The sequence below is a fragment of the Capricornis sumatraensis genome, chromosome 2 (assembly GCF_032405125.1).
Source record: "Capricornis sumatraensis isolate serow.1 chromosome 2, serow.2, whole genome shotgun sequence".
In the NCBI taxonomy this organism is placed as follows: domain Eukaryota; kingdom Metazoa; phylum Chordata; class Mammalia; order Artiodactyla; family Bovidae; genus Capricornis; species Capricornis sumatraensis.
In genome coordinates this window covers 181860737-181886820 of record NC_091070.1, presented here as the reverse complement: position 1 = coordinate 181886820, position 26084 = coordinate 181860737, and the positions used below count along the sequence as shown (strand labels likewise).

At 41.1% G+C, this 26084-nt stretch overlaps 1 protein-coding gene across 1 annotated transcript in view; it reads left to right on the top strand.

The window, feature by feature from the left end:
* ROR1 (receptor tyrosine kinase like orphan receptor 1) overlaps nt 1–26084 on the top strand; it is a 192523-nt gene that overhangs the window by 154676 nt on the left and 11763 nt on the right. Inside the window, exons 5-8 of the mRNA XM_068961244.1 lie at nt 316–443; nt 2524–2841; nt 4951–5196; nt 21463–21674. Of these exons, the coding sequence (XP_068817345.1) occupies nt 316–443; nt 2524–2841; nt 4951–5196; nt 21463–21674 (904 nt within the window). The remainder of the gene's footprint in view (nt 1–315; nt 444–2523; nt 2842–4950; nt 5197–21462; nt 21675–26084) is intronic.

Here is a 26084-nt window from a genome sequence, read left to right as displayed (position 1 = left end):
TCATTTCCTCTTTACTCTTACAACTACATCATCCTCCAGCCCACCACCAGCTGCGAAAATAAAAGTGTTTTCTCCCACATTTAAGGATGATTTTGTGCTTCAGGATGATATTTCTAGAGGTGAAGGAAACTTGACCAATGTGACCAACAGATGTTTTAAGCGATGGATGGAACTGAGGAGGAAGCCGGAGTCCTTAACCCAGTCTTGAGGATACTGTGCCCGACTGCGCCCCCTAGTGACTGTCTGGGGCATCGCGCAGTCAGCGCCAACTGCGTGTGTGTCCTGCTCCAGCTTATGTATGTGCTCTGTTTTCAGAGATGAGTATGAAGAAGATGGATTCTGTCAGCCGTACAGAGGGATTGCCTGTGCAAGATTTATTGGCAACCGCACTGTCTACATGGAGTCTTTGCACATGCAAGGGGAAATAGAAAATCAGATCACAGGTTGGTAGCAATGAAATTATATTTATACTTTGCATAACACTTTTTCTCCCCAGAAGTTTTATTGAGCCCTTCTCTTGACAAAGGATTAGTCAAGGCATAGGGGTTAGGAACGGGGCCATAAAGAAGCCAGAGATATAATCTCTGTTCTGAAATTTACATTAGAATAATTTATTAAAGGTTGCCCTTGGAGGAAAAGGAGGCTTTGAGAAGTCTCACTTTCATTCAAACACTCAATAAATATTATTGAGTGCTTTTGGCATACCAGGACCTGGGCTGGGCATGGACGATGTGATGGTGTGAGGAATAAGCCAGGTATGTCTCTGCCCTCACAGAGTTTACTGTTTGGAAATAACATTGTGTCCACTGAAAGGGGATGAATTTAGAGTTAGAATTCTGGATATGAATCCCATTTTGCCATTAGTGTGACTTTGAAGAAAATCTTACTCTCCATGGAAATCTCTTTCTTCATCTGTGAAGTGAGTGAGGAGGTGAGGTGATCATGGGTCTATTCCTGCTCTAGCTTTCTCTATTTACCCTTCACGTTTCTGAATTGAAAGGATCTTTTTAATGGAAATCAAATACTGAAGCACTGCCTAGCACATACAAGGTAGGTGGTGTTGGCCACTGTGCACAATTTTGTATACTTTGTTCGGATGGTTACAGCAGCCTGTGTCTCTCCCATTAGTGTAGTTATTATGCCTTGGTGCCCTGTACATTAAATACATTAAAGTGGCTTTTCTGAAATTCTAATAAGGTTTCCAATGTTAGCACTGAAAATAGAAGACACCCCATTGCATCTGATATATTTTAGTATATGTCCCAAATGTTGACCTGAAATTCAGATGCCCTATAGTTTAGCTGGCAACCCTATGATTTAAGAGAGGCAACAACAAACCCAAGACACATAGAATAGCCAACGGCCCAGAAACTATGCCCCAAGAGGAATTTGAGGGAACCAAGAGGGGGCCAGGGGAATTATTTAATGTGAAGAAGCAACTATAGGAAGATGTATTTGCCAGTTGCTAAATCTCTCAGGCTTTCAAGAGGAAAGTCCGTGAAATTCCAGAGAAGCAAGACTGGTAGGGGGAAGCTATAAAAGATACATTTCAACTTAATAAAAAATCACTTGAACATACTTTTTACTAGGTATTCACAAAAATAAATGGAAGTTCTGATATAAATGTATAAATATTTGGTCACCCATTTATAATAATCCTCTCTTGGACATTTTCAATAGATATCAGCTTACTGGAGAGTGTTACAGTTTTTTCTTTTTAGAAAAAAATCCATCTAACTTTGATTAACCCAGCATTTTCCAAACTTGTTTAGCTATGGAACCCCAGTTTCTCAGACACTATTAACATTCTACATAATTAATGTTCTGAGGAACATGCTTTGGGAACCAGTATACGATAAACTTCACAGGCTGCATTGTGAGAATAAGCTCCTTGTCAGTAGACGTGTGCAAAGGCTGGTATGGGGATAAGAGATTAGGCAAAGCAACCACTGATATTCTACAATATACATTGGACAACTGAGTTGTGCTCTTTGAGAACTTTCAAATGAGTTGCCTCATGTTCAGAAGATGGGATCAAAAGTCTTCAAATTATAAGGAAATTAAACCACTTACCCAAGGTCATCCAACAACTAAGACACAGAACTAAATAAATCCTGTGATTGGGTTCAGCCACTGTATAAAGCAAGTTCTGCCCTGCAGCTGTCAAATGTTTTAGAAGCCTTACAAAACTAATAAAAAGTACCGGATGAAACACAAAGTTCTGTTGCTTTGTAGTAAAAATGAAAAATATATTGTACTTTAACCTAATTAATTCTTTTTATTAGGAAACAGTACATATGTAACTTAATCCTGTTTTTTTAAACTTTGTAGTCAAAATTTTTTTTTTCAAGCCAGTGAAAGTAAGCTGCTTAGACATCTGAAATGAATCTCCTTCTGCTGGCCTTGTCTGTCTGAGTATAGCAGATTCCTTCCAGTGTGTGTTTGCATCTGATGTCTGTTGACTGGATAGCCAGGGGAGATAAACGCTGCCTCTGGGGGTTAATGACTGCGTTTGTTTTCCAGCTGCCTTCACCATGATTGGCACCTCCAGTCACTTATCTGATAAGTGTTCTCAGTTCGCCATTCCTTCCCTGTGTCACTACGCCTTCCCATACTGTGATGAAACCTCGTCAGTCCCAAAGCCCAGGGACTTGTGTCGTGATGAATGTGAAATCCTGGAAAACGTCCTGTGTCAAACAGAGTACATTTTTGCGAGATCAAATCCCATGATACTGATGAGGCTGAAACTGCCAAACTGTGAAGATCTCCCCCAGCCCGAGAGTCCCGAAGCTGCAAACTGTATCCGGATTGGAATTCCCATGGCGGATCCCATCAATAAAAGTAGGTGGTAGCCCCTGACCTTCTGTGCTGCCTCAGGGGCCAGCAGCCCCAGGAAAACTGGATCTTGATCCTCAGTAATAATTTGTGTTGGTAGTCAGATTACTTCCCAGTGGTCCAGATACCATGTGGGGGCTGAGTTTCCAGTGGGTAATAATTTGTGTTGGTAGTAAAATTACTTCCCAGTGGTCCAGATACCATGTGGGGGCTGAGTTTCCAGTGGGTAAAATTAGTTTCTCTAATCTCCAGTGCCATTCTGCAAAAAGTTACTTGAAGATGATAATTTAAAAATATGGCTGCTGGTTCCTTAATGACTTAAAAATAGAATTATTGTATGTCCCAGTAATGCCACTCCTGGATATAGGCCCAAAAGAATTAAAAACGGGTGTTCAAAAACAACTCGTACAGAAAGGTTCATAACAGTTCTATTCACCGTAGCTAAAAGGTGGAAGCAACCCAAATGTCCATCAGTGGGTAAGTAGATGAATGCATTGTGGCATATCCACATAACGAAATATTGCATGCTGTATGCTAAGTCACTTCAGTCGTGTCTGACTCTGTGAGACCCCATGGACTGTAGACTGCCAGGCTCCTCTGTCCGTGGGATTCTCCAGGCAAGAATACTGGAATGGCTTGCCATGCCCTCCTCCGAGGGATCTTCCCCAATGAAATATTGTTTATCCATAAAAAAAGTAAAATCCTGTTACATGCTATAATATGGCTGAACCTTAAAAAGACTGTTATAGAAAGAAGTCAGACACCATTGTATGAGTTTATTTATATACAATATCCAGAGTGGACAATTCCATAGAGATAGAAAGCAGATTGCCAGCTGTAGGGACTAGGGGAGAGTGTGGAGTGATTGCTTAATGAACACAGGGTTTCCTTTGGGGGTGATGTATGTGTTCTAGGATGAGATAGTAGTTAAGGTTGCCCAATATCTTGAATGTTCTAAATACATTAATGGTAAATTGCATTATATTATATTATACCACTATCTATCTATCTATCTATATGGGAATTTGCCTCCATCCTCTCACTGCCAACAAAAAAAGACTGTTTTCTGTGCATTTCCCATCCATCTATATTACACTTTACTGACTGGTAATGTTTTCGTTTCCTTTTGATAGTTAACTCTTTTATTAGTTAAATAAGTTAGTGCACCTAAAATGCTTAGAACTATGCTTAACATATAATAGCAATACCATCGTTATTACTATTATTACTCTCATCTTATCATTACCCCTCCAGATTTCACTTTATTTCAGCTTAATTGATTTTTGCCATGGTTTCAAGCATCAGATCCCTGAAGGAGGATTTAATAGGACCTGCTTGTTGAAGATGTCCAGTGTATCAGCACAGCAATGGCCAAACTCCTGTCAGAAACCCCTAGTGCACTGCTACTAAGGAACATCTTCTGAGGACTACATTCTTTATCCCATGACCTATCCATCTATCTCGGAGAAGGCAATGGCAACCCACTCCAGTACTCTTGCCTGGAAAATCCCATGGACAGAGGAGCCTGGTAGGCTGCAGTCCATGGCGTCACTAAGAGTCAGACATGACTGAACGACTTCACTTTCACTTTTCACTTTCATGCATTAGAGAAGGAAATGGCAGCCCACTCCAGTGTTCTTGCCTGGAGAATCCCATGGATGGCGGAGCCTGGGGGGCTGCTGTCTATGGGGTCTCACAGAGTTGGACACAACTGAAGTAACTAAGCAGCAGCAGCATCCATCTATCTCATGTCTAAGGTCACCAAGCAGAAATGCAGAAATGGAAAGAGCAGTCCCTGAACCGTTCACTAGGTGATTGCTCCTGTGCCCCCGGATCCTGCCCCGGTTCTGATTTTCTTCTGTGTTCCATATCAAGAATAATTGTGGAGACTGGTTTCCTTCCTCAAGCATAAGCTCTAAATCCTCCCAGCAGGGTCACCTCAAGGTCTGCTCTGTGTCCCAGCCCCGCATGCGGGAGACTGCCGCGTGGCCCCGGCCAGCGGGGAAGCCTCGGCCATGTGGGTAACTGCACGTCTTCCCTCCAGAAACTGCTGGCCAGGAGCTCCAGCACTGTCTCTGTTTCTCACAGTTTGGGCTCTTCTTTCATGTATTTCAGATCACAAGTGCTATAACAGCACGGGCGTGGACTACCGGGGCACCGTCAGTGTGACCAAATCAGGGCGCCAGTGCCAGCCCTGGAATTCCCAGTATCCCCACACGCACACCTTCACTGCCCTCCGCTTCCCAGAGCTGAATGGAGGACACTCCTACTGCCGCAACCCGGGAAATCAGAAGGAAGCGCCCTGGTGCTTCACCTTGGATGAAAACTATAAGTTTGACCTGTGCGACATCCCAGCATGTGGTAAATACTATCACTGCCTTTCATGGTTTCAGTCACTTTGAAACAGTGGTCCCCAACCTTTTTGGCACCAGGGACAAGTTTTGTGGAAGACAGGTTTTCCACAGTCCAGGCGATGGGGGGATGGTTTTGGGATGATTCAAGGGCATTACATTTATTGTGCACTTTATTTCTATTCTTATTACATCAGCTTCTCCTCAGAGCATCAGGCATTAGATCCCAGAGATTAGGGACCCCTGCTTTAAAAGATCCCAGCTCTATGCCCCTTCCCTTAGGAGAATCATATAAGGGGCCAAAGGAGGTTGATAATATTTGTTTGATCTCTAACTCTGTTTCTAGGAGAGATAAATTTTGCTGTCTGAGCAGAAAATACCTTTTTGGGTACCAAAGCACACTCTCAAGGAGGAAACTGCTTTTATTCCTGGGGCCGTTGTATTAGTTGTTATAACAGGCCCCATCTCTCTGGAAGTACAGGAGAAGCAGCTTATCACAATCATTCATGAAGTGAGATGTTACCCACGATGGCCCATGTCCAAGTGTACCTTTTTTAGCACAACAGGTGTATTGGAAGCAGAAAGGGAACCGTTTTTTCTGTGTCCTTGAGAAAACCCACAGGAGAGAATGAATCTGTAGCCAGTACTCAGGGATCCAGGGCAACCTGTGGATAAACTGTGTCCTTTGCCTCATCCTTTTATACTGCAGAAGTATAGGAAGAAAATGAAATTTCTGAATCAGTTTGTTCCTTTTTCTAGAAAATGTTTGGAGGGTAAGAGAAAGAGAATGAAAATGTTGGTGATACTGGGAGTTTCGGATGATTTTTTAACAATTTGTCTTCCTGATTATAGTTCTCATAAATAACATCACTTGAGTTTCCCAGGCATGGGGGAGCATCAGGATGTCATAGGAAAGCCACTCCAGTAAAATGGAATAATAACGATTTACATTCAGGGTTTCTTAAGAGAAGAAGTAAGTTGTTAACTGAAAAACTCTATGATATCTGGAAGATAGTAAATGTTTAATAAATATTTTCTTGTGTAATTTTTATGTAGTCAGTATATATGTAAAGAGGAACTAATTATAATTAGTATGTAATATACACATATAGAGGGCTTCCCAGTAGCTCAGCGGTAGTGAATCTGCCTGCAATGCAAGAGACCTGGGTTTGATCCCTGAGTAGAGAAGATTCCCTGGAGGAGGGCATGGCAACCCACTCCAGCATGCTTGCCTGGAGAGTCCCATGGACAGAGGAGCCTGGTGGGCTACAGTCCATAGAGTCACAGAGTCAGACATGAGTGCAGCAACAGAGCACGCGTGCATACACGTATCGGAGGCTTCCCAGATGGCTCTAGTAGTGAAGAACCCACTTGCCAGTGCAGGAGGCACAAGAGATACAGGTTCGATCCCTGGGTTGGGAAGATACCCTGGAGGAGGGCATGGCAGCCTACTCCAGTATTCCTGCCTGGAGAATCCCATGGTCAGAGGAGCCTGGCGGGCCACAGCCCATGGGGTCTCAAAGAGTCAGACACGACTGAACAGACTGTGCACCTACGTACTCACTACACATACAGAGAGATGCTTGTTCTCAGCAGATACTGGTTGAGCCTGTTGTGGAGTAGGGAGGTTGAAAAAGGAAAAAATGTGATTCATATTACAATCGCAATGCAGTGTGTGTGATACAGTAGAAGTTAGCACAAATGCTGTGAAACAAAGAACAGGAAGCTGAAATATACTACAGAGATCATTAGGGGAAAGTAGCAAAAATATTGAAAGAATTCTCAGTGATGAAAATTGGGGAAACTATTATACTACAGTTTCATTCTTACATGTTATCTGTTACGCCATATCGTCTTCCCTTGCAAAATGGTTTTAGGGATGGTTCAACATGCTCATTTTGAAAAGGAGGTAACCAGACCTTTTTTATGGCACTAGGCTTTAAAATGCCTTCATATGCAGCATAAAGAACAAATTAGGACATTAACTCTTCCAGAGCCACCATTGGAAACTTCAAAGAAAATTATTCTGGATTTTTTTAAATGATGAGCACTTAAAATTTATGGTTTTCCCACATGCTATATTCAACATGAAAAGGAGAGTTATAATCACTTACTTAATTGCTCCATCTCTTCTCCTACATCAGGTAGGTGTGAAAATCTGCCAGAGAGCCAGAGAAAATAGCAACAATTACTGAGCACATCCCATGTGCCAGGCATCATTCTTGAGGTTTCCAAAGCTTTATTTATACTCACCCTCTCCCTGAGACAGAGACAGGTATTATTAACCCTTCCCTGGTGGCTCAGATTGTAAAGAATCTGCCTGCAATGGGGCGAGACCTGCGTTCTATCCCTGGGTTGGGAAGATCCTCTGGAGGAGGGCATGGTGACCCACTCCTATATTCTTGCCTGGAGAATCCCCATGTACAGAGGAGCCTGGCGGTCTATAGTCCATAGGGTTGCAAAGAGTCAGACACGATTGAGTGACTGAGCACAGCACATACTGCTCATGATGAAACTGAGGCTCAGACAACAACAGAGTTACCCCACTAGTCTGTCTGACTCATCTTTCTGCTACTCCACTGTGCTGTCTTAGGAGACTGATCTGTGTCCTTAAGGAAACCAAATGAATGATTTTAAGGAAAAAAAATGCATTGTTCACTTGACTGCAGGTGAACACCATTGTCCTGTGGGTGACTTTTGACCCAGAATTTCCAACTGCAATCCTCATCTGAAGTAGGGAAATACACAGACATAGGGAACAGATATGTGGTAGCCAAGGGGGAGAGGGAGATAGGAGGGAAGGATTGGGAGTTTGGGATTAATGGATGCAAACTAGTATATACTGGCTGGATCAACAGCAAAGTCCTACTGTATAGCACAGGTTACTATGTTCAGTATCCAATGAAAAGAAGATACACATGTATTAACTGAGGCCCTTTCTCTCAGCAGAAATTAACACAACAGTATAAACCAACTATTCTGGAATACAGTTTTTAAAAATAAAAAAGAAATTGGGAGATAATTTACTCATGAGCTGGAAGATTTGTTGATAATTGGGCTCAAGCTTTATTACAATTAGTTTAAGTCAAGACTTGATACCTAGAAAGTATTGATTTTCATTTCAGCAGCATTCGTTAGGCAATCAGACCAAAAACACTCTCTGAGGGATGAAAAAAACCCTCGAGCAGTCTTTCAGACCTTAGACAGAGAGAGAAAGGCCACCTATATTATCTACCATGTGCCTGCATGGTGCTTCGTGCTTTACATCTTCATCTCCATTTAAAATTCATCACCACACTGTGGGACAGATGTTATTAACATATCCTACCACCACGGTATTTGTCTAAAGGAGATAACTCGTAGCATTGGACCTTGAACCCTTGTCTATTTGCATATAGCTCCGACCAAACTCCAAGTTCGTGCTCTTTTCCCAGACACTCTGCTATTTCCCATTTAAAGATCTTTCAGAAATAAATCAAAGGATGACAATAGGCTCTCTGGATTTCAGTACACTGATTCCCATAACATGATATGACATCAACACTCGTTCCCTTGCTAATGAAGAAATCCATCACAGTGCTTCTCAGTATATTACTATAGTATTAATCAGTTCAGTGATGTTGGAAACCCTAAGATATTTCTTTCTGAATATCAATCTGCAGAATTCTGAGGACTGGTTAATTCTAGTCACATGAGAGAGAAATTTAGATGACAGGTAAATCTACAGATGACAAGCCAGTTTTCACCACTTATAATAATAATTTCTTTAAAAGAACATTTTCATTTCATTTTGAGAGAAAACAGTTCCTTTTGAATTCTTCAGGCCAAGCCACAAATACATCCATTAAAGGAACAGGGAATCCTTGACATGTGATCAATAAACAGCTGCTGAGAGGCTAGCGGCTCCCTAGGGTATGAATTACAAAAGAGAGTAGGTCGGCATCAGCTGTTGTTCCAAGATGAGGCTTCTTGTAATTGCCCCTCAATAGCCCACCTCTAACAAAGTAATCATACAGAATCCTACTTTTATAACATTTCTTTAGAGCATTTGCTTTTTTTCTCATTTCATCCTTAGAAAAATCATGAAAGATAAAGCAGGAATTTCCTGCCCTATTTTAACATATGAGACAGCCAAGGTCTAGGGAAGTGGTAGGACTTACCCAGGAACACAAATGAGTTAATAGAAACCAGGTCTCCGGGCTCTGGGGCCACTCACTCTTTGTTCTATACCAATGGTTCTCAAACAGGGGAAGTTTTGCCTTCCAGGGAACATTTAGCAATATCTGGAGATATTTTGGTCATCACAACTGTGTGGGCTTGGGAAAAGCTTTGTTGCTGCTGTTTAGTCACTAAATTGTTTCTGACTCTTTGTGACCCCATGGACTGTATGTCGCCCACCAGGCTCCTCTGTCCATGGGCTTTCCCAGGCGAGAATACTGGAGTGGGTCGCCATTTCCTTCTCCAGGGGATCTTCCTGACCCAGGGATCGAACCTGTGCCTCCTGCATTGGCAGGCAGATTCTTTGACATTAAGTCGCTGGGGAAGCCCGGAGGAATGCTACTAGCTTCTATCATGCAGAGGCCAGGGATTCTGCTGAACACCCCAGAATGCACAGTAGCTCTATAACGGTATGAGTTGGGTTTTATTTTACCCAAGAAGAGAAAAATGAGACTTAGAGAAGTTAAATAACTTGTCCAAGGCCACAGGATTAATAAGAAGTGGACCCAGGATTCAAAGCTATAGCCTATCTTGTAAATTCTATGATTTATGTATGTGTGTGTCTGTGTATATAAATAGGTAGGTGGATAGATGGATGGATAGATTGATAGATTGGTGATAGAGATATGGAGAATATGGTGTAAGCTTATGGGGCATATTTGCAATGAGTCCTTTTCCTCCTTCTTCTCCAAGGGGATGGAATCTCATGGGAATTTTCCTGCATTCTTTAGTTAAGTCAAAGTTAAAGAGGCTTCAAAATCTCCATGGGGTTTCTCATTTTCCTACTGATATCTTTTGTTTTCATTTCAACTAAGTAAGGCTGAAAGAAGTATAGACCTAATTAAATGCAGAATGTGAGCATTTGTTATAGTTTCTAGAATAAAGGCATTTGAGAACAGTGTGCCCCAGATCGTTTTATCTGTGAACTTTTACTCTAAGACAGAACATAAAATTAAACACAACCAAATATGTCTGCTGTGAATTCTGAGAAATGGCTTAGCTAGGGCTGCGTGCATGAGCCCAGGCAGCGCCTGGAGAAGGGGAAAGAACAAAAGAAGTTTGAGCCAGACTTGAGCGCTCATCTTCCCTGTCTTTTCTTTCCTATCCCAGATATCCAGCAATTAGAACAGTTATTATTTATTCTTTCACTTACTGAAACCAACGTATATATATTGAACTTCTACTATGCTTTAGATTTTATGAACAAGCCGTGCCCTCCTGTAGCTTACAATCTAGTAGGAGAAACAGAGGGGCAAAGTACAAATCACTTTAAACACTGTAGTTCCCAGTGTTCCTGTGTGCTGTAGTGTGCTTTTCTGTGTGTGCTAATATTTGCTATTGGTTGAACACTGTGTGAAGTTCTTTACAATAGCACCTGGCCTATGACTTAGCTGATGCTCAATAAAATGTGTTGAGTTAACCCTCATAATAACCATGAAGTTAAAGGTATCACCTCCATTGTACGGATGGAGAAGCTGAGACAGTGTTGTTTTTACTAAAGATAAGATTGGGTCCACAGGATTCAAGGTCCAGCCTGTGTCCACCAGGCTGCTGCTGCTGCTGCTTAAAGAACAAATTCTATCTTATTCAGAAGAATAAACATTCCTTTATCGTTTTCCTTTTCCCTTTGATCCTTATGAGCTCTCTAGGTCATCTTTTTTCTTAATCTTTGTCTGTTTATTTATTTATTTTTGTCCACGCTGGATCTTTGTTAATGTGTGGGCTTTTCTCTAATTGCGGCAAGCTGGGGGCTACTCTCTAGTTGTGGTAAACGGGCTTCTCATTGCGCTGGCTTCCCTTGTTGCTGAGCACAGGCTCTAGATATACGGGCTTCAGTAGTTGTGGCGCATGGACTTAGTTGCTCTATGGCATGTGAAATCTTCCTGGACTAGGGATCTAACCCAAATCCCCTGCATTGGCAGGTGGATTTATCCACCAAGTCACCAGGGAAGTCCCTCTCTACGTCTTTGATTTTCTTACTTGAAGCTGCACAGATGCAGGAATGGAGCCCCCAGCCATAAGACATCTACTCTGAGACCAGGGTGTTCAGGGTGTTAGCCTCGGCCTGATAGGGACTAATTCCCCTGGCAGCTCCACACAGGCCTCACATCATCTGCCCTTTTCCCGTTAAGTCCTAAGTCTCCTCCCTTCCTGGCAGCCCTGGGTTCCCAGTCCTCAGAGTTGGCCATCTTCCCTGAGATCCTGCCTGCAAACCTTCATTTGCTACGTTTTCACCTCTAGTCCCTGTGGCCACCTTCCAAGCCAAATACTGTGGACTGGGTGGAAACGAAGTTGAAAAAGAAACATTTGCCTATGTTCTTTCCAAGTGGTACCTAGGCACACCTCCCAACTCACAGTCTCACTGTAGCCCTTATCATTGCTGTTTTATGCAGCTCTGAGAGGGAAGCTGTGAAATATGTCTGTTTCTCTGGGAGCTCCTTTTGCATTGATCTGGCCATTTCCCTTGGTCCACATTTTCTGTCTTCCCAACTAATTAAGATCCCCTATTTATTTCTTTCTTTGAATTGTAGTGAGGAGGCAGAACCTTGATTACATTCATGTTTTCATATTCAAACCTTAGCCCTTTATTTGGAGAAGGAAATGGCAACCCACTCCAGTGTTCTTGCCTGGAGAATCCCAGGGACAGGGAAGCCTGGTGGGCAGCCGTCTATGGGGTCGCACAGAGTCGGACATGACTGAAGCAACTTAACAACAGTTAACAGCAACAGCCCTTTATTTCCACCAGGATGAGTCTTGATTCTTCTGCTAGCCAGGCCAGAGTGTTTGAATCACTGCTAAATAAAGGTTTCTTCATCCACCAAAGAACCAGAGCTTCCAAACAGTGGTACGGTTTTTACTCTTAAACCAGCTTCACCAAAGAGTACCCATTGATACGAAAAGTAGTGAGCCATTTGGCTCCATGTGGAGTTTTCATACCTGGCCTGTTGCTTTTGTATTTCCTTTTAAGTCCTTGGCTTGCACCGGTTTGCCAAAGGGCACGTTGCCCAGTTCTGTGCCTGAAAAGCCCTGACTTGTCCCATAACCTTACAAACACCCACCCTGGGTTCTGCTTTGTCACAAACCATTTTCTCCAACGTGGTGGTTTACAGTTTCGGGCAAGGCAGATGTTTTCCAGATTGTGAACACTGCAGTTTTTAACTCACTCTGTCAGCAGCCTTCTCCCATATTTCATAGAAGACCTGTTGTAAGGCAATTTGTCTTTCAGCCATTTCTTGAAACTAAAATTGAACATTACAGCGGATTGGGTGTTGGGGAGGGGGAGAAGAGGAAGGAATAGAGCGCTGCTTTGTATAGTTTGAAGTTTTCCGGAAGAGTTTTTTTTGTGCTCCAGAGATTTTCAAGATGTACTTTGGTCTCCAGTCTTTGTATATTTTCAGCAAAGTAAAGAACAATAGTTACCAAAAACTTATAACTGAGTCATGTTCACAAACATGTTTCAATATAAAATAAGTTTCTCTAAGAGGATTTTTTAAATTTTATTGTCCCCAGTATATATTGAGTCGCTTACCTAGTGTGTCAGCTACTCTAGCAGTAAGCTTTTGGAGGCCCTTAACTCTTTGGGCCCACCCCCATGCCAATAGGAAGTGCTCCTTGTCATTTTGAACTTTGAGTGACAGAACTCTGCTGTAACACCATGGTGATTGTTGTTACTGGCTTTACATCAGTCAAGATTCTGGCAGGAAACAAAAAGCACAAGCAAGTAGACTAAGGAGAATTTTATAAAGATATGGTTTTTAAAGGTGTTGGCAGGATTAGGGTAAACCAATAAGGTGCAGGACCTGGGGCTAACAGGAGTGAAGCAATACCATTCTAGGCCTGGAGAGTCGATAAGAGTCGATTACCCCTCCCCATAGAGTACAGCCGAGGCTGAAGAGAGGGCTGTACAGCGTGTGCTGTGGCCTTTGGTAGAGGCAGGCAGGCAAGCCTCTGCAACCCAGCAGGAAGGGAGCCAGAGGAATAAACACACCAACCATACTCTTTCTTCTTGCCCTGGGGTTCTTTTTATCATGCTAGTGCCTCCCAAGAGCTGGACCTAACTGGAAGCCAGAGTCCCATTAATCCTGTGCATAGAAATCAGCCTCAGCATAGAGCTGGATAGAAAATGACTAAGACTAGTGAGCTGGGGACACTTAGGGGAAGTATTCATCACTGGCTTTAAATCAGTTGCTTCATAAGAGAGTCTAAAGTTCAGTGGGAGTCTAAGTAAGGTATGTCAACTTCGTTTATAAAATCAGAGCATCTTGAAGGAATATAGAAATCAAACAACTTCTGCCATGCCAGAGACCTGCAGAGACAAGGTGATCTCTCTAACCAAAGTTATGTGCTGGTTCCCCCTGTTCAAATCTGCCTTTGTCTGCCTGAAGCTAAAACTTGTATGTGAAATCTCCTGATTTTTGTTTTTTTTTTCCTTAAATGTGAGCCACTACTTTAAACTGGGGGGAAATAAAAGGTATTAAGGAACAAGTGTGTGTACTAGAACTGGTTTTGAACATCTGGTTTCATCTTTTACTGAAATTTTGAGACTTTTATTGCATCCTTCATTCAGTTTTTTTCTCCTTTGATCCAAAGAGCATATAGCTCCTCCCACCTTTCCTTACCAATCCTCCTCTCTGAGTGTTTCTTGCTCCTCCAGAATCCTTCTTAAAAAACACGACTCTTAGGGTTGAAATAATTTTTGACATCTTTTAACCAGAACAGACCAGAAGAGGACCATGATTCTTGACCATGACTCAGTACTGCCAATGAAGGATGTTTCATTGCTATCAGGGCCAGCTATGAACTTTTTTTCAGAAATTTCATCATGCTGTTGCTAGATCCAGCTGAGCTTTCAAGTCTTCACTAAAACTGATGAGTCTTCTTTTGTTTGTTTGTCTTTAGTTTGGTTATATCAAAAATTATTTAGTACATCTGTTGAATCATGGACTTCTCTAAGCAGGGCTTTAACCTAACTCCCAAGATATTATAAAATTTCCGCTGTCGGTTTGAGGGTCATTATTCTAACCTGTTGTGTATGATCCTTTAAAATTTTATTTCTGTAGTCAACTAATTATCTTCCTTAGATTCAGGCCATTTCAAGTTTGATAAACATGTCATCATCAAGTAATTGATGACAGTATTAAACAGGCAGGTCCTGTCAAGGATAGCCTTCTATAATTTGATGTTGTTTGCTGATTAACACTATTAGAGTATAGCCATGTGATGAAGTACAAATCCATCTATTGATATTATTGTCTAGTCCTCTATCTTTTGTCCATAAGGATATCATGAATCACTTGATCAAATGTTCTAAAGTTTAGACATGTTTACCCTATCACTCCAAAATAATCCTATCAAAGATGAAAGACATTCAATGTTATAGAACCTATTGGATTTTGGAATCTTTTTTTCTTAATCTTTTTTTTCTTAAATGTGAGCCACTATTTTAAATTGGGGGAAAATAAAAAGCTAGTAAGGAACAAGTGTCTGTACCAGAACTAGTTTTTAACATCTGGTGTGATTTCTTACTGAAATTTTAGGACTTTTATTGCATCCTTTATTCGTTTTTTTTCCCCTTTGATCCAAAGAGCATATAGCTCCTTAAAGATTAGCTCAACTAAAAAGTTAGCAAAGGACTTAAACATTCCTCCAAAGATGATATACAAATGGAAAACAAGCATAAGAATATGCTCAATCAGTCAGTTCAGTTGCTCAGTCATGTCCAACTCTTTGCAACCCCATGAATCACAGCACGCCAGGCCTGCCTGTCCATTACCAACTCCTGGAGTTTACTCAAACTCATGTCCATCGAATCAGTGATGCCATCCAGCCATCTCATCCTCTGTCATCCCCTTCTCCTCCTGTCCCCAATCCCTCCCAGCATCAGAGTCTTTTCCAATGAGTCAACTCTTCGCATGAGGTGGCCAAAGTACTGGAGTTTCAGCTTTAGCATCATTCCTTCCAAAGAAATCCCAGGGTTGATCTCCTTCAGAATGGACTGGTTGGATCTCCTTGCAGTCCAAGGGACTCTCAAGAGTCTTCTCCAACACTACAGTTCAAAAGCATCAATTCTTTAGCGTTCAGCCTTCTTCACAGTCCAACTCTCACATCCATACATGACCGCTGGAAAAACCATAGAGAATATAACAAATATTAGCAAGGATGTGGAGAAATCAGGACCATTTTGCACTGTAGGTAGAAAGGCAAAAATGTTGCAGTAGTGACCATAGAAAACATATGGATGTTCCTCAGAAAATTAAAAATAGAATGACCATATGATCCAGCAATCCCACTTTGAGTATACATCCGAAAGAACTGAAAGCAAGATCTCAAAAAGATACTTACACACCCATGTTCATTGCAGCATTATTCACAATACCGAAAAGCAGAAAGCAAGTCAATGCCGACCAGTAGATGAATGGGTAAAAAAAAAAAAATTTTAATGTGGTACTTACATACGATGGATCATGGTTCAGCCTTGAGAAAGAAGAAAGTCTTGTCACATGCAACAACATGGTTAAACCTTAAGGACATTATTCTGAGTAAAACAAGCCAACCGAAAGACAAATACCATATGAGTCCACTTACATGAAATATCTAAAGTAGTCTAGTTCCTAGAAACAAAAGGTGGAATAATGGTTGCCAAGGTCTGGTGGGAGGGGGAAATGGAGAATTGCTTTTCAATGAGTACAGAGTTTCTGTTTTGCAAAATGAAAAAATTCTGGAGATCTGTACAATAGTATGAATATACTTCACACTATTGAAATGTACACTTCCAAATGGTTAGGATGGTAAATTTTCTTACATTTTTTTTTACCATGATTTTTAAGAAAAAAATTTTAATTTAAAAGATTAGCCCAACTCTTTCCTTTTGTAGAAAACATAGGCCCCAAGATTTAAAGAAACTTTTAGTGAACTTGTGTGGATTCCAGTTACTAAGGTTTTTCTCAAGTACTCACAGATGAGTTACTGCCCCTAACTTAATGTGGTTAAAACATTTTCCAAGGAGAAAAGTGTTAATCACTGTATATGGGCTATTCAGAGTCTTTTAAAGAATTCATTTGAGAATACATAAGGCAATAGATCATCTCCTTAGTATTTCTATCATTAAGTCAGGAGAGCGAGTGGCTGGACCCAATGTGCCAACTGAAGGCCTATTTGCCACCTTTCCTCCTTCAGTTTCCAGGTACATGCTTAAATATCACCAGTGCAGGCCCCCATCTGCCACAGGCCCACTTATTTTGTAGTTTTCAAATAATAAATGGTGGCACCTCTGTTTGTTTTCTATGGTTTTTAAAATTTTTTCAGACAAGATCATAATTCAACTTGTTTAATTTCCTTTGAATTCTAAGGTTCTGTAAGACTTCTTCCCACCTTTGCCAGATTTAAGATCTGAGTACTTTCTTTTTTTAACTCAAAGTAATATCCCAGATGACGTTTCACTTCATAAAAGTACCTCTTGAATGAGAAATTGTGTTTACCTTGCTGTAAGCCCCAAGAGAAGAAAGAAGTATTTTCTCCATTATATTTAATTACTAATCAAAAGTATTGAATATCATTGTAAAAATAAAATAGGAATGTCAGATGTGAACTGTGATACCAAATTGTTGATTTTTAAAAGAAAATTAATCATGTGGTCCAGGCTAAATTGTTGGTTTCAAAATTCCCAAGTATTTAACTTGATGTAACTAATATGTGCATTTAACTTTTAAACAGTTATTCCAAAGTTTTAAAAGTCTTTCCCATTCTAATTTTCAGCCAGTTTTCTTTGCAGTGCCTTAGAGGTGTCTATTACCCTTTAAAATGAATAGTAAGAATAATGGCCATTGTTCTTATGTGATTCTTTTTAATAGTATAACTCCCACTAGATATTAGTCCTTACTTAGAAGGAATCTTGGAATCTTAACAAGAATGATGAAAAACAATTCCATACAGTATTTTAATTTTTATTAGTCATATAATTTAAAAAGCACAGAGGCATCGAAGACAGACTTACATTCCAACCCTGACTGCACCACTTCCTTTGTCGTTGTTCAGTCACTCAGTGGTGTCCAACCCCATGGACTGTAGCACGCCAGGTCTCCCGGTCCTTCATCATCTCCCAGACCTTGTTCAGACTCTTGTCCATTGAGTTGGTGATGCCATCCAACCATCTTGTCCTCTGTCAACCCGTTCTCCTCCTGCCTTCAATCTTGCGCAGCATCAGGGTCTTTTCTAATGAGTCAGCTCTTCGCATCAGGTGGCCAAAGTATTGGAGCTTCAGCTACGGCATCAGTCCTTCCAATGAGTATTCAGGGTTGATTTCCTTTAGGATTGACTGGTTTGATCTTATAGATCAAGACTCTCAAGAGTCTTCTCCAACACTAGTTCAAGCTTTGGCAAATTTATCCTTTCTCAGCCTCGGTTTCCCTGTATGTGAAATCAAGATAACCTGGACTTCCCTGTTGGTCCAGTGGCTAGGACATTGCCTTCCAACGTGAGGGATTCAGGTTCAACCCCTGGTCGAGGAGCTAAGATCCCACATGCCTCTCGCCAAGAAGCCAAAACATTACAGAAGCAATAGTGTAACAAGTTCAAGAAAGACTTAAAAAAAAAAAATAGAAAACAAGGTAATCCAAAGTGCAGGGTTAAAATGAGGAATAAAAAGGCTAGGACATTAGAAAGAAGTTGGGCAAACGTTAGTTTTCTAATTTTCCATGAGTAAGGTTAGTTGTTCTGTGGAATGTTTTTATATGAAGTTTTTTGAACCAGACGGTGACTCCCCTTCTAGCCAAGTGCAGAGAGCCGTGTGGGAAAGGAAGCGTGTAGTCAGTAAGACTTACAATGGGCCTGAATTTGTTTTCTATCACTTCCAACATGACCACGTAGAGTTCTGCTTGATTATTTCACTTGGCAAGAAGACACTGTCCTTGTTTGCATATCCTCAGTGTAATCAGAGGGAGCCAAGTTTGACAATTTTTAAAGGATTTAGCTTCTTGAAGTTTGTTCTCCGGCAGACCTACACGGGGATTTGTCCCAGACCTCCCGTTTACAGTCAAAGGCGTTCCATGAATAATCTGATACGGAGTGAGTACAGAATAGACTCCTTTGTTTGCCAGACAGGTGAGGGCCCTAGTTTCTCTTGTTGCTAAAAATGTGGCCAGAAAAATGACTAGCTTTACATTTGTGCTAAATTAACCTCATTCCTTTTGTAATCTTACCCTCAAAATGATTTCACTGAAAATCCAAGAATAACAAGAGGCACTTCCCCCCCAGGGGGTCTGAGAATCTTGAAAGTGTTTTATAATGTTAATAATAATCATAGATGCAATGGTTTATCTCTGGACTTTCTATCCTGTTCCATTGCTTTACAGCAGAAATTAACAAAAAATTGTAAGGCAAATTATGCTCCAAAAAAAAATTAGTAATAATAATAAAGTGTTAGTCGCTCAAGTCGTGTCCAACTCTTTGCAACTCCATGGACTGTAGCCCGCCAGGCTCCTCTGTCCCTGGGATTTTCCAGGCAAGAACACTGGAGTGGGCTGCCAGTTCCTTTTCCAAATAATAATAATAACAGCATTGAATAACTACTCAGCAGTTTTCAGGTTTCCCAGACTCTTTGCTGACTATCCTCTCTCCTATGAACTAAACAAGGTTGGCAGAGCAGGTATTATCCCCCTTGAATAATTGAGGTTAGAGAGAGGTTTCTGGCTTACTGTTATTTAGAATTTCCAGCCTACAGGTTTTATTCCCTGAATCTTCCTACTCTAAAGGTGGAGGGTAAACATTATGTGATTGAGCTGTAACAGGTACTAAAATAAAATACTTTCCATATTTCTTCACTTGTGATTTATAACAGTTTTCTGAAATAGACCTATTTTACAGATGAATTTGCTCAGAGAAGCCACGTGCCTACTCAAGTTTACACAGATAATGAAAAAGTCCGTCTTCAGAGATTTCTCACTCTAAAACATATTCTCCTTTGTTGTGTAAAGTGGATGGATAGATAGATAAAGAGATATAGCCATTCCTTTCCCTCAGTCTGTCCACCCACCCACAAACATGCAGACATAGGTGTTACTACAACATCCAAAACCCAGTTCCCAACGACTAGTATGATTAGAACAACCTTCAGAGATGCCTGGGTTTATGCTCACCTGCCACAGTGTACAAGTGGAGAGTTCAAAAGCATCATACCTGGCAAAGCTTCACCTTTCAGGCCTCCTTCCTTCCTACTTCCATGAAACAAGAGAAAACCTACACCAGGAAAATAGGTGCAAAACAACAGCCACTCTCAAATGACTGGCAGTCTAGTGTACTGGAGCAGGAGGTGTGAAGCAAGACCAGCTGGAGAGGAAACCGAGCTGTTGAATTGCTGGCTACATGTCCTTGGGCAAGTAAATTAACCACCCTGCCCCTCAGCTTCCTCATCTGTAAAAGCAAGGATGAGGATGATGCCTATGCCTTGGGGTTGGTGGTGAGGATAAAATGAGTGAGATATGAAAAGTGCTTGGAACAATATGTGGCCCATATTAGTAATAATAACAGCTAACATGATTTTCTGCTGATAGAAAACACTCAACAAATATTAAAACTATAATTTTTATTATATTCAGTAAGCAGATTTCACCCTTCCCCCAGCTCCTCTGAGGGTTAACCCACAGATGACAGGTTTTAGTGCCCCTTCCTAACTTCTCATGTTGAGTCTGTTTCTATAGAAAGTGTGATTAATTACTGCCATAGCTCACTGACCAGCAGGTTCCCAAAGAAAGTGTGTGCAAGTAAAAGCTATGTATAGTATATTCTCACTTACATGTATTGAGGAAGCTTACTGCTTAAAGGGACTTTTAGGGTCTCTCCACCCCTCTATCCCTACTTCCCTTGTAGCATTTCCAATAGCATATTGTAATTATCTTGTCTCTGTTTTCCTTACCAGATCATGAACTCCTTAAGAGCAAAGCACATGTTGTATTTCATTTTATATTCCCAGTACCTAGTGGAATGCTTGCCAGTAGTAACTTTTGTTTATTGACTAACTGAGCAAATGGGAGGATGAGGGAATGGATGCATGGTTAATTCTTTTAAGTAAATAATCAACTCTCAAATTTATGTCACTCTGACTTTTCACACTTTGGATTTTCTTAAAACTAGACAGCTGATGAAGTTCTTGGTGATCAGTTTAACAGTCAGACTCAAACCAAAAAAAGAAAAATATGTGTCCTTGTGTCCTTCTATACATATTATTTTATATATATTCTTTTATATTATATTATTTTCCAAGCAATGCTAACAGTGGATATATCAGATTTCAAAAATATACTTCAAAGGGTTACCATTCATAATTATTGAGTTCATATGAAACTCTTTAAGAAGAATCCTTGGCTTTCAAAACAGTGTCAAGTTATACAGTGATGCTGTGAGAGAGGGAATTATAGACAGCATCCAAAAACAGATACTTCACTTTTGTGAATGAGAAAGAGCAAGACACAGAGAGGTGAATGATTTGTTCAGGGCCACACAGCTCAGCAGAGATGGAGCGAGCCCTGACTTCTGGTCCTCATATTCTCAGGCTAGGGGCTTTGTGGTCCCTGGGGCCAGCATTCTTCGGTGATGTTGATTCTGGAAGATGCAGGACTGGCCCTGTATGTCCACGCCAGCCAAGACAAGGGCCCGATTCCTGGAACGCTACATTGCGGTTGATATGGGCTGGCAGCCAATGGAAGAAGACCCCTGTGGTCTACATTAACACTCCTGGATGTATACAGTCCATCCATGTGGCGTTTAGCTTTTAAGGTGTTAGAGAAATGCAGGTCTGCTGCTAAACAGAGGTGACCCACACACATGCGAAGCCTTCATAATGTCCCTCTGCAATTTTTAAACGTTTGAACTCTAAACTTTACAACTTTAATAAATTACATTGAAAGTTTGATAGAAACAAATTGTAATAAGCAAGGGTTCTTTTTTCTCACAGAAGATTTGTGTGTATTAAAGAATAAGGAGATCATTTTAAAGCTCTGCTATGTAATATTTCGATGTTATTTGAACTAGTATAACTTTTGCTCTTTTCCATTTCTACACCCAGATTCAAAGGATTCCAAGGAGAAGAATAAAATGGAAATCCTGTACATACTGGTGCCTAGTGTTGCCATCCCCCTGGCCATTGCCTTGCTCTTCTTCTTCATTTGTGTCTGTCGCAATAACCAGAAGTCATCGTCACCACCTGTTCAGAGGCAACCAAAACACGTCAGAGGTCAAAATGTAGAGATGTCAATGTTGAACGCGTATAAACCCAAGGTAAAACTAGCAGTCCTGAGCTGCACTTATTCTATAGACTTCACGTTAAAGCAAAACTTGTAACCCTCCCAAGCTGAGAAATCAAATGATGTAGAATCAGAAGCTGTATTCATACTAGAGTGCACTGTCAGCAGAAGCATGCGTCTCTAACTGTCCCAGGCAGATCGAGCATACGTTCATCAGTGTGACCACTTTGGGTTTGGATGATCACCTCACTGCCTTGCCTAGAGTTTGCAATGGAAGGAACCCTTATGAGATCATCTCTACCAGCCCCTCAGGACTCAGAGTGTGAGCTATTTTTCTAAATTTTCGAAAAGGAAATCCCATATTCTTCCAATTAAACTGAAAAGAGCTGAACAGAGAGAGAGAGAAATCGAACACTGTTTACTAACTTTATTGTCAAAAAATCCTTTTACTTGCACAACAATGTGAATGTATTAACACTGCTGTACTGTACACTCAAATGGTCAATTTTGTTGTGTGTTTTTTACCACAGTTTAAAAAAATCTATTTCGTGCCTAACCTAAATCCCTTTCTCTTTGGTGTCAATATATTTTAAGAGAAGTTTTGTCCTTCCTACAGTCTTTGAATGCTGTTTAATGATACCCCTTAGCTTTCTCCTCTCTCATGCTAAATCAATCCACTTCCTTTTAGTTTTTCCTCCACATCTTTCAACATTTGGGTTGCTCAAGGTCCTGGCAAGGAAACCAGGGTCACTGGCCCTTCCCTTAAATGGAACACAACATCACATCTTGGGGCTGAAATACAACAGAGGCTTTCTCTCTGGAAAACCAGCACCTCAATCTCAGGCCTCTCGGGAAGGAGATTTCATTTGAATAATTTAGGATTCTTGCATCCACAGAAGCCTGCTTTTTCTTCATGTTCCCACTCCATAGGAACATTCATTCAGCAAATATTTATCTTCTCTGTGGGTTAGAGACTATATTATTCTTTTGACCCTCATAAAGAGAAGATGCATCATTTTATCATACAGTTTTAGAGAAAAAAAATGCCTTCACACTCAAATCAATCCTTTCACCCAATAAGTAGCATAATTGAGCCTGACACATAGCTCTCATTTGATCTTACTTTGCTTTGCTGTTGGATATTTGTTTTTAATTTTAAAATACTTAAAATATTTTTCTGTTGCAGAGTCATACTTGTTGGTAGGGTTATGGGGTTTCTTAAATGCTAAAAAATTCATCATTAAGCATTCTGTCCCAAACAAAACAACTGTTCTCTTAAGTGTGAATTTTTACCAGAAAAAAACCCACAGACCCTGGAGACCACAGAGTTCACTCAGTGGGTTGGGGAATGGGTTGGGGAGTTGGGGGGGAGGTTTAACTCTTGATATCCTAGCTGCTTGTTGGCCAATTTACGTATATTATAACGTGTTACATCATAGCACCCTTAATCCTTACAATGAATAGAAGAAAATAGAAGGGTTAATATTAGTGCACGTTCATGTAGGCATACCTAGTTGACCCTGAACATATCCCATGATTTCAAACTTGTAATGCAACAGTCTTTGTTCTGTGAGAATCTTTCCCTGTCATTTCTGTTATGAAATGCTGAGAATCCCTACAAACACCAGAACTCTGGGTGAAAGTGAGGCCCAGATCAGTTTGGTTCCAGTAGTCACTGTGTAGCAACCACCATCCTGGGGAGGTGGGCTCCTTGTTGCTATGGCAGGAGTCATAGAAGAAGTCATTTCCAATTGGAGAAATAATCAGTTTTGTAGGTCAGCCTCAGTCCGCAGCTTAATTCCATTGTTATCGGAGGTTTCTTTTGCAGCACATGTCCAACCTGCATGACGTTTGGGATTTATATCATCTTTCAGATAAAGATCTCAGAGAGCTTGTGGTGTCACAGAAAAAGCAAATATGTATTCAGTGATACAAATTTTCAGAAACTATTCTAGGAACTTTACATTCATTATCTCATTTAATCCTCACACCCATTACATAAGGGAGGTATTATAATCACTGTTGTACAACCAGGGTAACCAAGACTGCAAATCAGTTAAGTAACTTACAGAAGGTCAAAAAGCTAGTAAGTGGAACAGATAAAATGTGACTACAGTATTTTTCAGCTCTAGGTAAAGCCCTTGAACTTGCCTGACACCATGATTTCTTCTTCTTTACTGAAGAAATCGTGCTGTGAAGGGGGAGTAGGCGGCCCAACGAACAACTAAATATGACTCCATTTGTCAGTTTGGGCTGAATGCTAACCACAGGCATCACCTGGCTTGTGAATGACCTCCTGAGGAGGCCTGGATAACAGTTGTAAGCCTGAGTTATACAGCCCCAGTCCTGCCAGGGACATGTGAAATTTGGCCAAAGAAATAACAGTCCTCCGTGCTCCATGGTCATGGAGACAAATGTAACACACACTAGGATAAATTTTTCCCTAAGACTTGGTAAAGCAAAACATTGTTTTCATCATTTCTGGACCATTTCCTCAGCATGCCTTGCAAAATCTCCCAGTGTCAAGATTTTTCTAACACAAGGCTTAGAGTTTCGCCTTAAACAGCTCACCAACAATTCTGAATCAGACTGGAAGGAGGAATAGCTTGAGCATATGTGACTGGGTTGAGGAGGGAGAGGGAACAACAAAAACAAATGCTAAGGTTTTTTTTCTTTCTCTCCTAAGAGATTTGGCTCCAATCAAATTTGACTTATTCAGCTGTTTGTTTTGGTTCTTACTGAGTGCCTTTCCTGGAAAAAGCACAAAGGACTTTGTCGACCTTAAAGAAAATTCCTAAATGTAAACAGTTGATCTCTAAAACTAGTTTGAAAGGTCACCGACACATAAATATTACATGTACCTATAAAATCTAAAAAGAAGGGACACACATAAGAAAGAAAGAGGGGGCGGAAAGAGTCCTGAAAACAAACACCCTACCAGAATAAAATCAAAAGGATATTTGAAGGCTGGGATGAGAAAGGAATGAAGGATAGAAGCTGGTCGGCCCTGGCCTCATACTTATTTATCCAAATGAATGTGCCCTTCAGGTTTTAAACTATCTCTTTCCATTCTCTCCACTTGCTGAGCTGATTTTACCCACCCCTGCCCCTACTCCCCCACACTGAGTGTTTGTATTAAGAAGAGGCTTCTCTGGGAGATTAGAAATCCATACCCTCAGAGGAGACAATAGGCAGCCCAGACAGACTGGCTGATAGGACCTGGCTTGAGTCCCCAGAGAGGTAGACGGGAAAGCTGGAAGTTAAAAATTTGATGAGGCATGAGTCTCCTTCAGATATGTGAGGAAAGGAAGCCAGTGGACCAGAGAGGCATCTTAACTCTGAGCCTTGAACAGTCAGGAAATAGAGATGCTCCCCCAGCCCCACCGCTAACTGCCCTATGACCCTGAGAAGCCAGTTTGCCTCTCTGTGGCTCAATTTTCTCAGCTGTTCAGAGAAAGGTCAACTGTGTTCATGCAAAGGACCGTTTGTTTATTTTCCTTTTATTTTGGCCGGCAAAAGATTTCAATCCTTTCTGTTGGATCAGTTCATCTCCTATCTTTTCCATCTTTTAAATCCTCTGACAGTACTCTTGGTGATACAGAAACTAAGTAGGGTTATTCTTTCTTGCATTACACATTTTACAATCTGAGCAGGATTTTTTTTTTTTTTAAGTGCTACAGAAAATGAAACTTCCCCAAGAATTCTGGAAACCCTAACTTCCCATCTCTCTGATTCTTTCCCTTTGCCTCCCCTCAGCTCCTGCCACCCTGCCACAACTGTCGTGTCTGGAACACAGGGTAGTCTCCTGGGGGAGGAATGCTGTGGAGCTCACCTCCTGGGGAGTTAGAAAAGGGGCAGAGCCTCCCCCTCAAGCTCAGGGTTAACCCAGTTCTGTCTTTCCCTATGTGACCCACTTACGTGGGATTTAGATCCACAGAGAGGTTAAGGGGTGGAGGAGTTTGAAAATGAGGAGCAGGAAGACTCGGGGGAGGGCTACAGGGTCAAACTCCTGCAGCTCTTGTCTGATTATAAGGAAGATTTGGGGGAAAGCAAAATTTGCCTATAGCTTTCTAAAACTGGTGGCTGTATTTTATTTTATTTAGTTTTTAAACTTTTATATTATATTGGGATATAGCCAGTTAATAATATTGGGACAGTTTCAGGTTGAGCAGCAAAGGGACTCAGCCGTGCATATACATGTATCCATTCTCCCCCAAACTCCCCTCTCATCCGTGCTGCCACATAGCATTGAGCAGAGTTCCCTGTGCTGTGCAGTAGGTCCTTGTTGGTTATCCATTTTAAATATAGCAGTGTACACATCCCAAACTCCCTAACTACCCCTCTCCCCCCACCCACCCACTAGCAACCATAAATTCATTCTCTAAGTCTGTGTGTCTCTTTCTGTTTTATAAATTCATTTGCATCATTTCTTTTTAGATTCCAC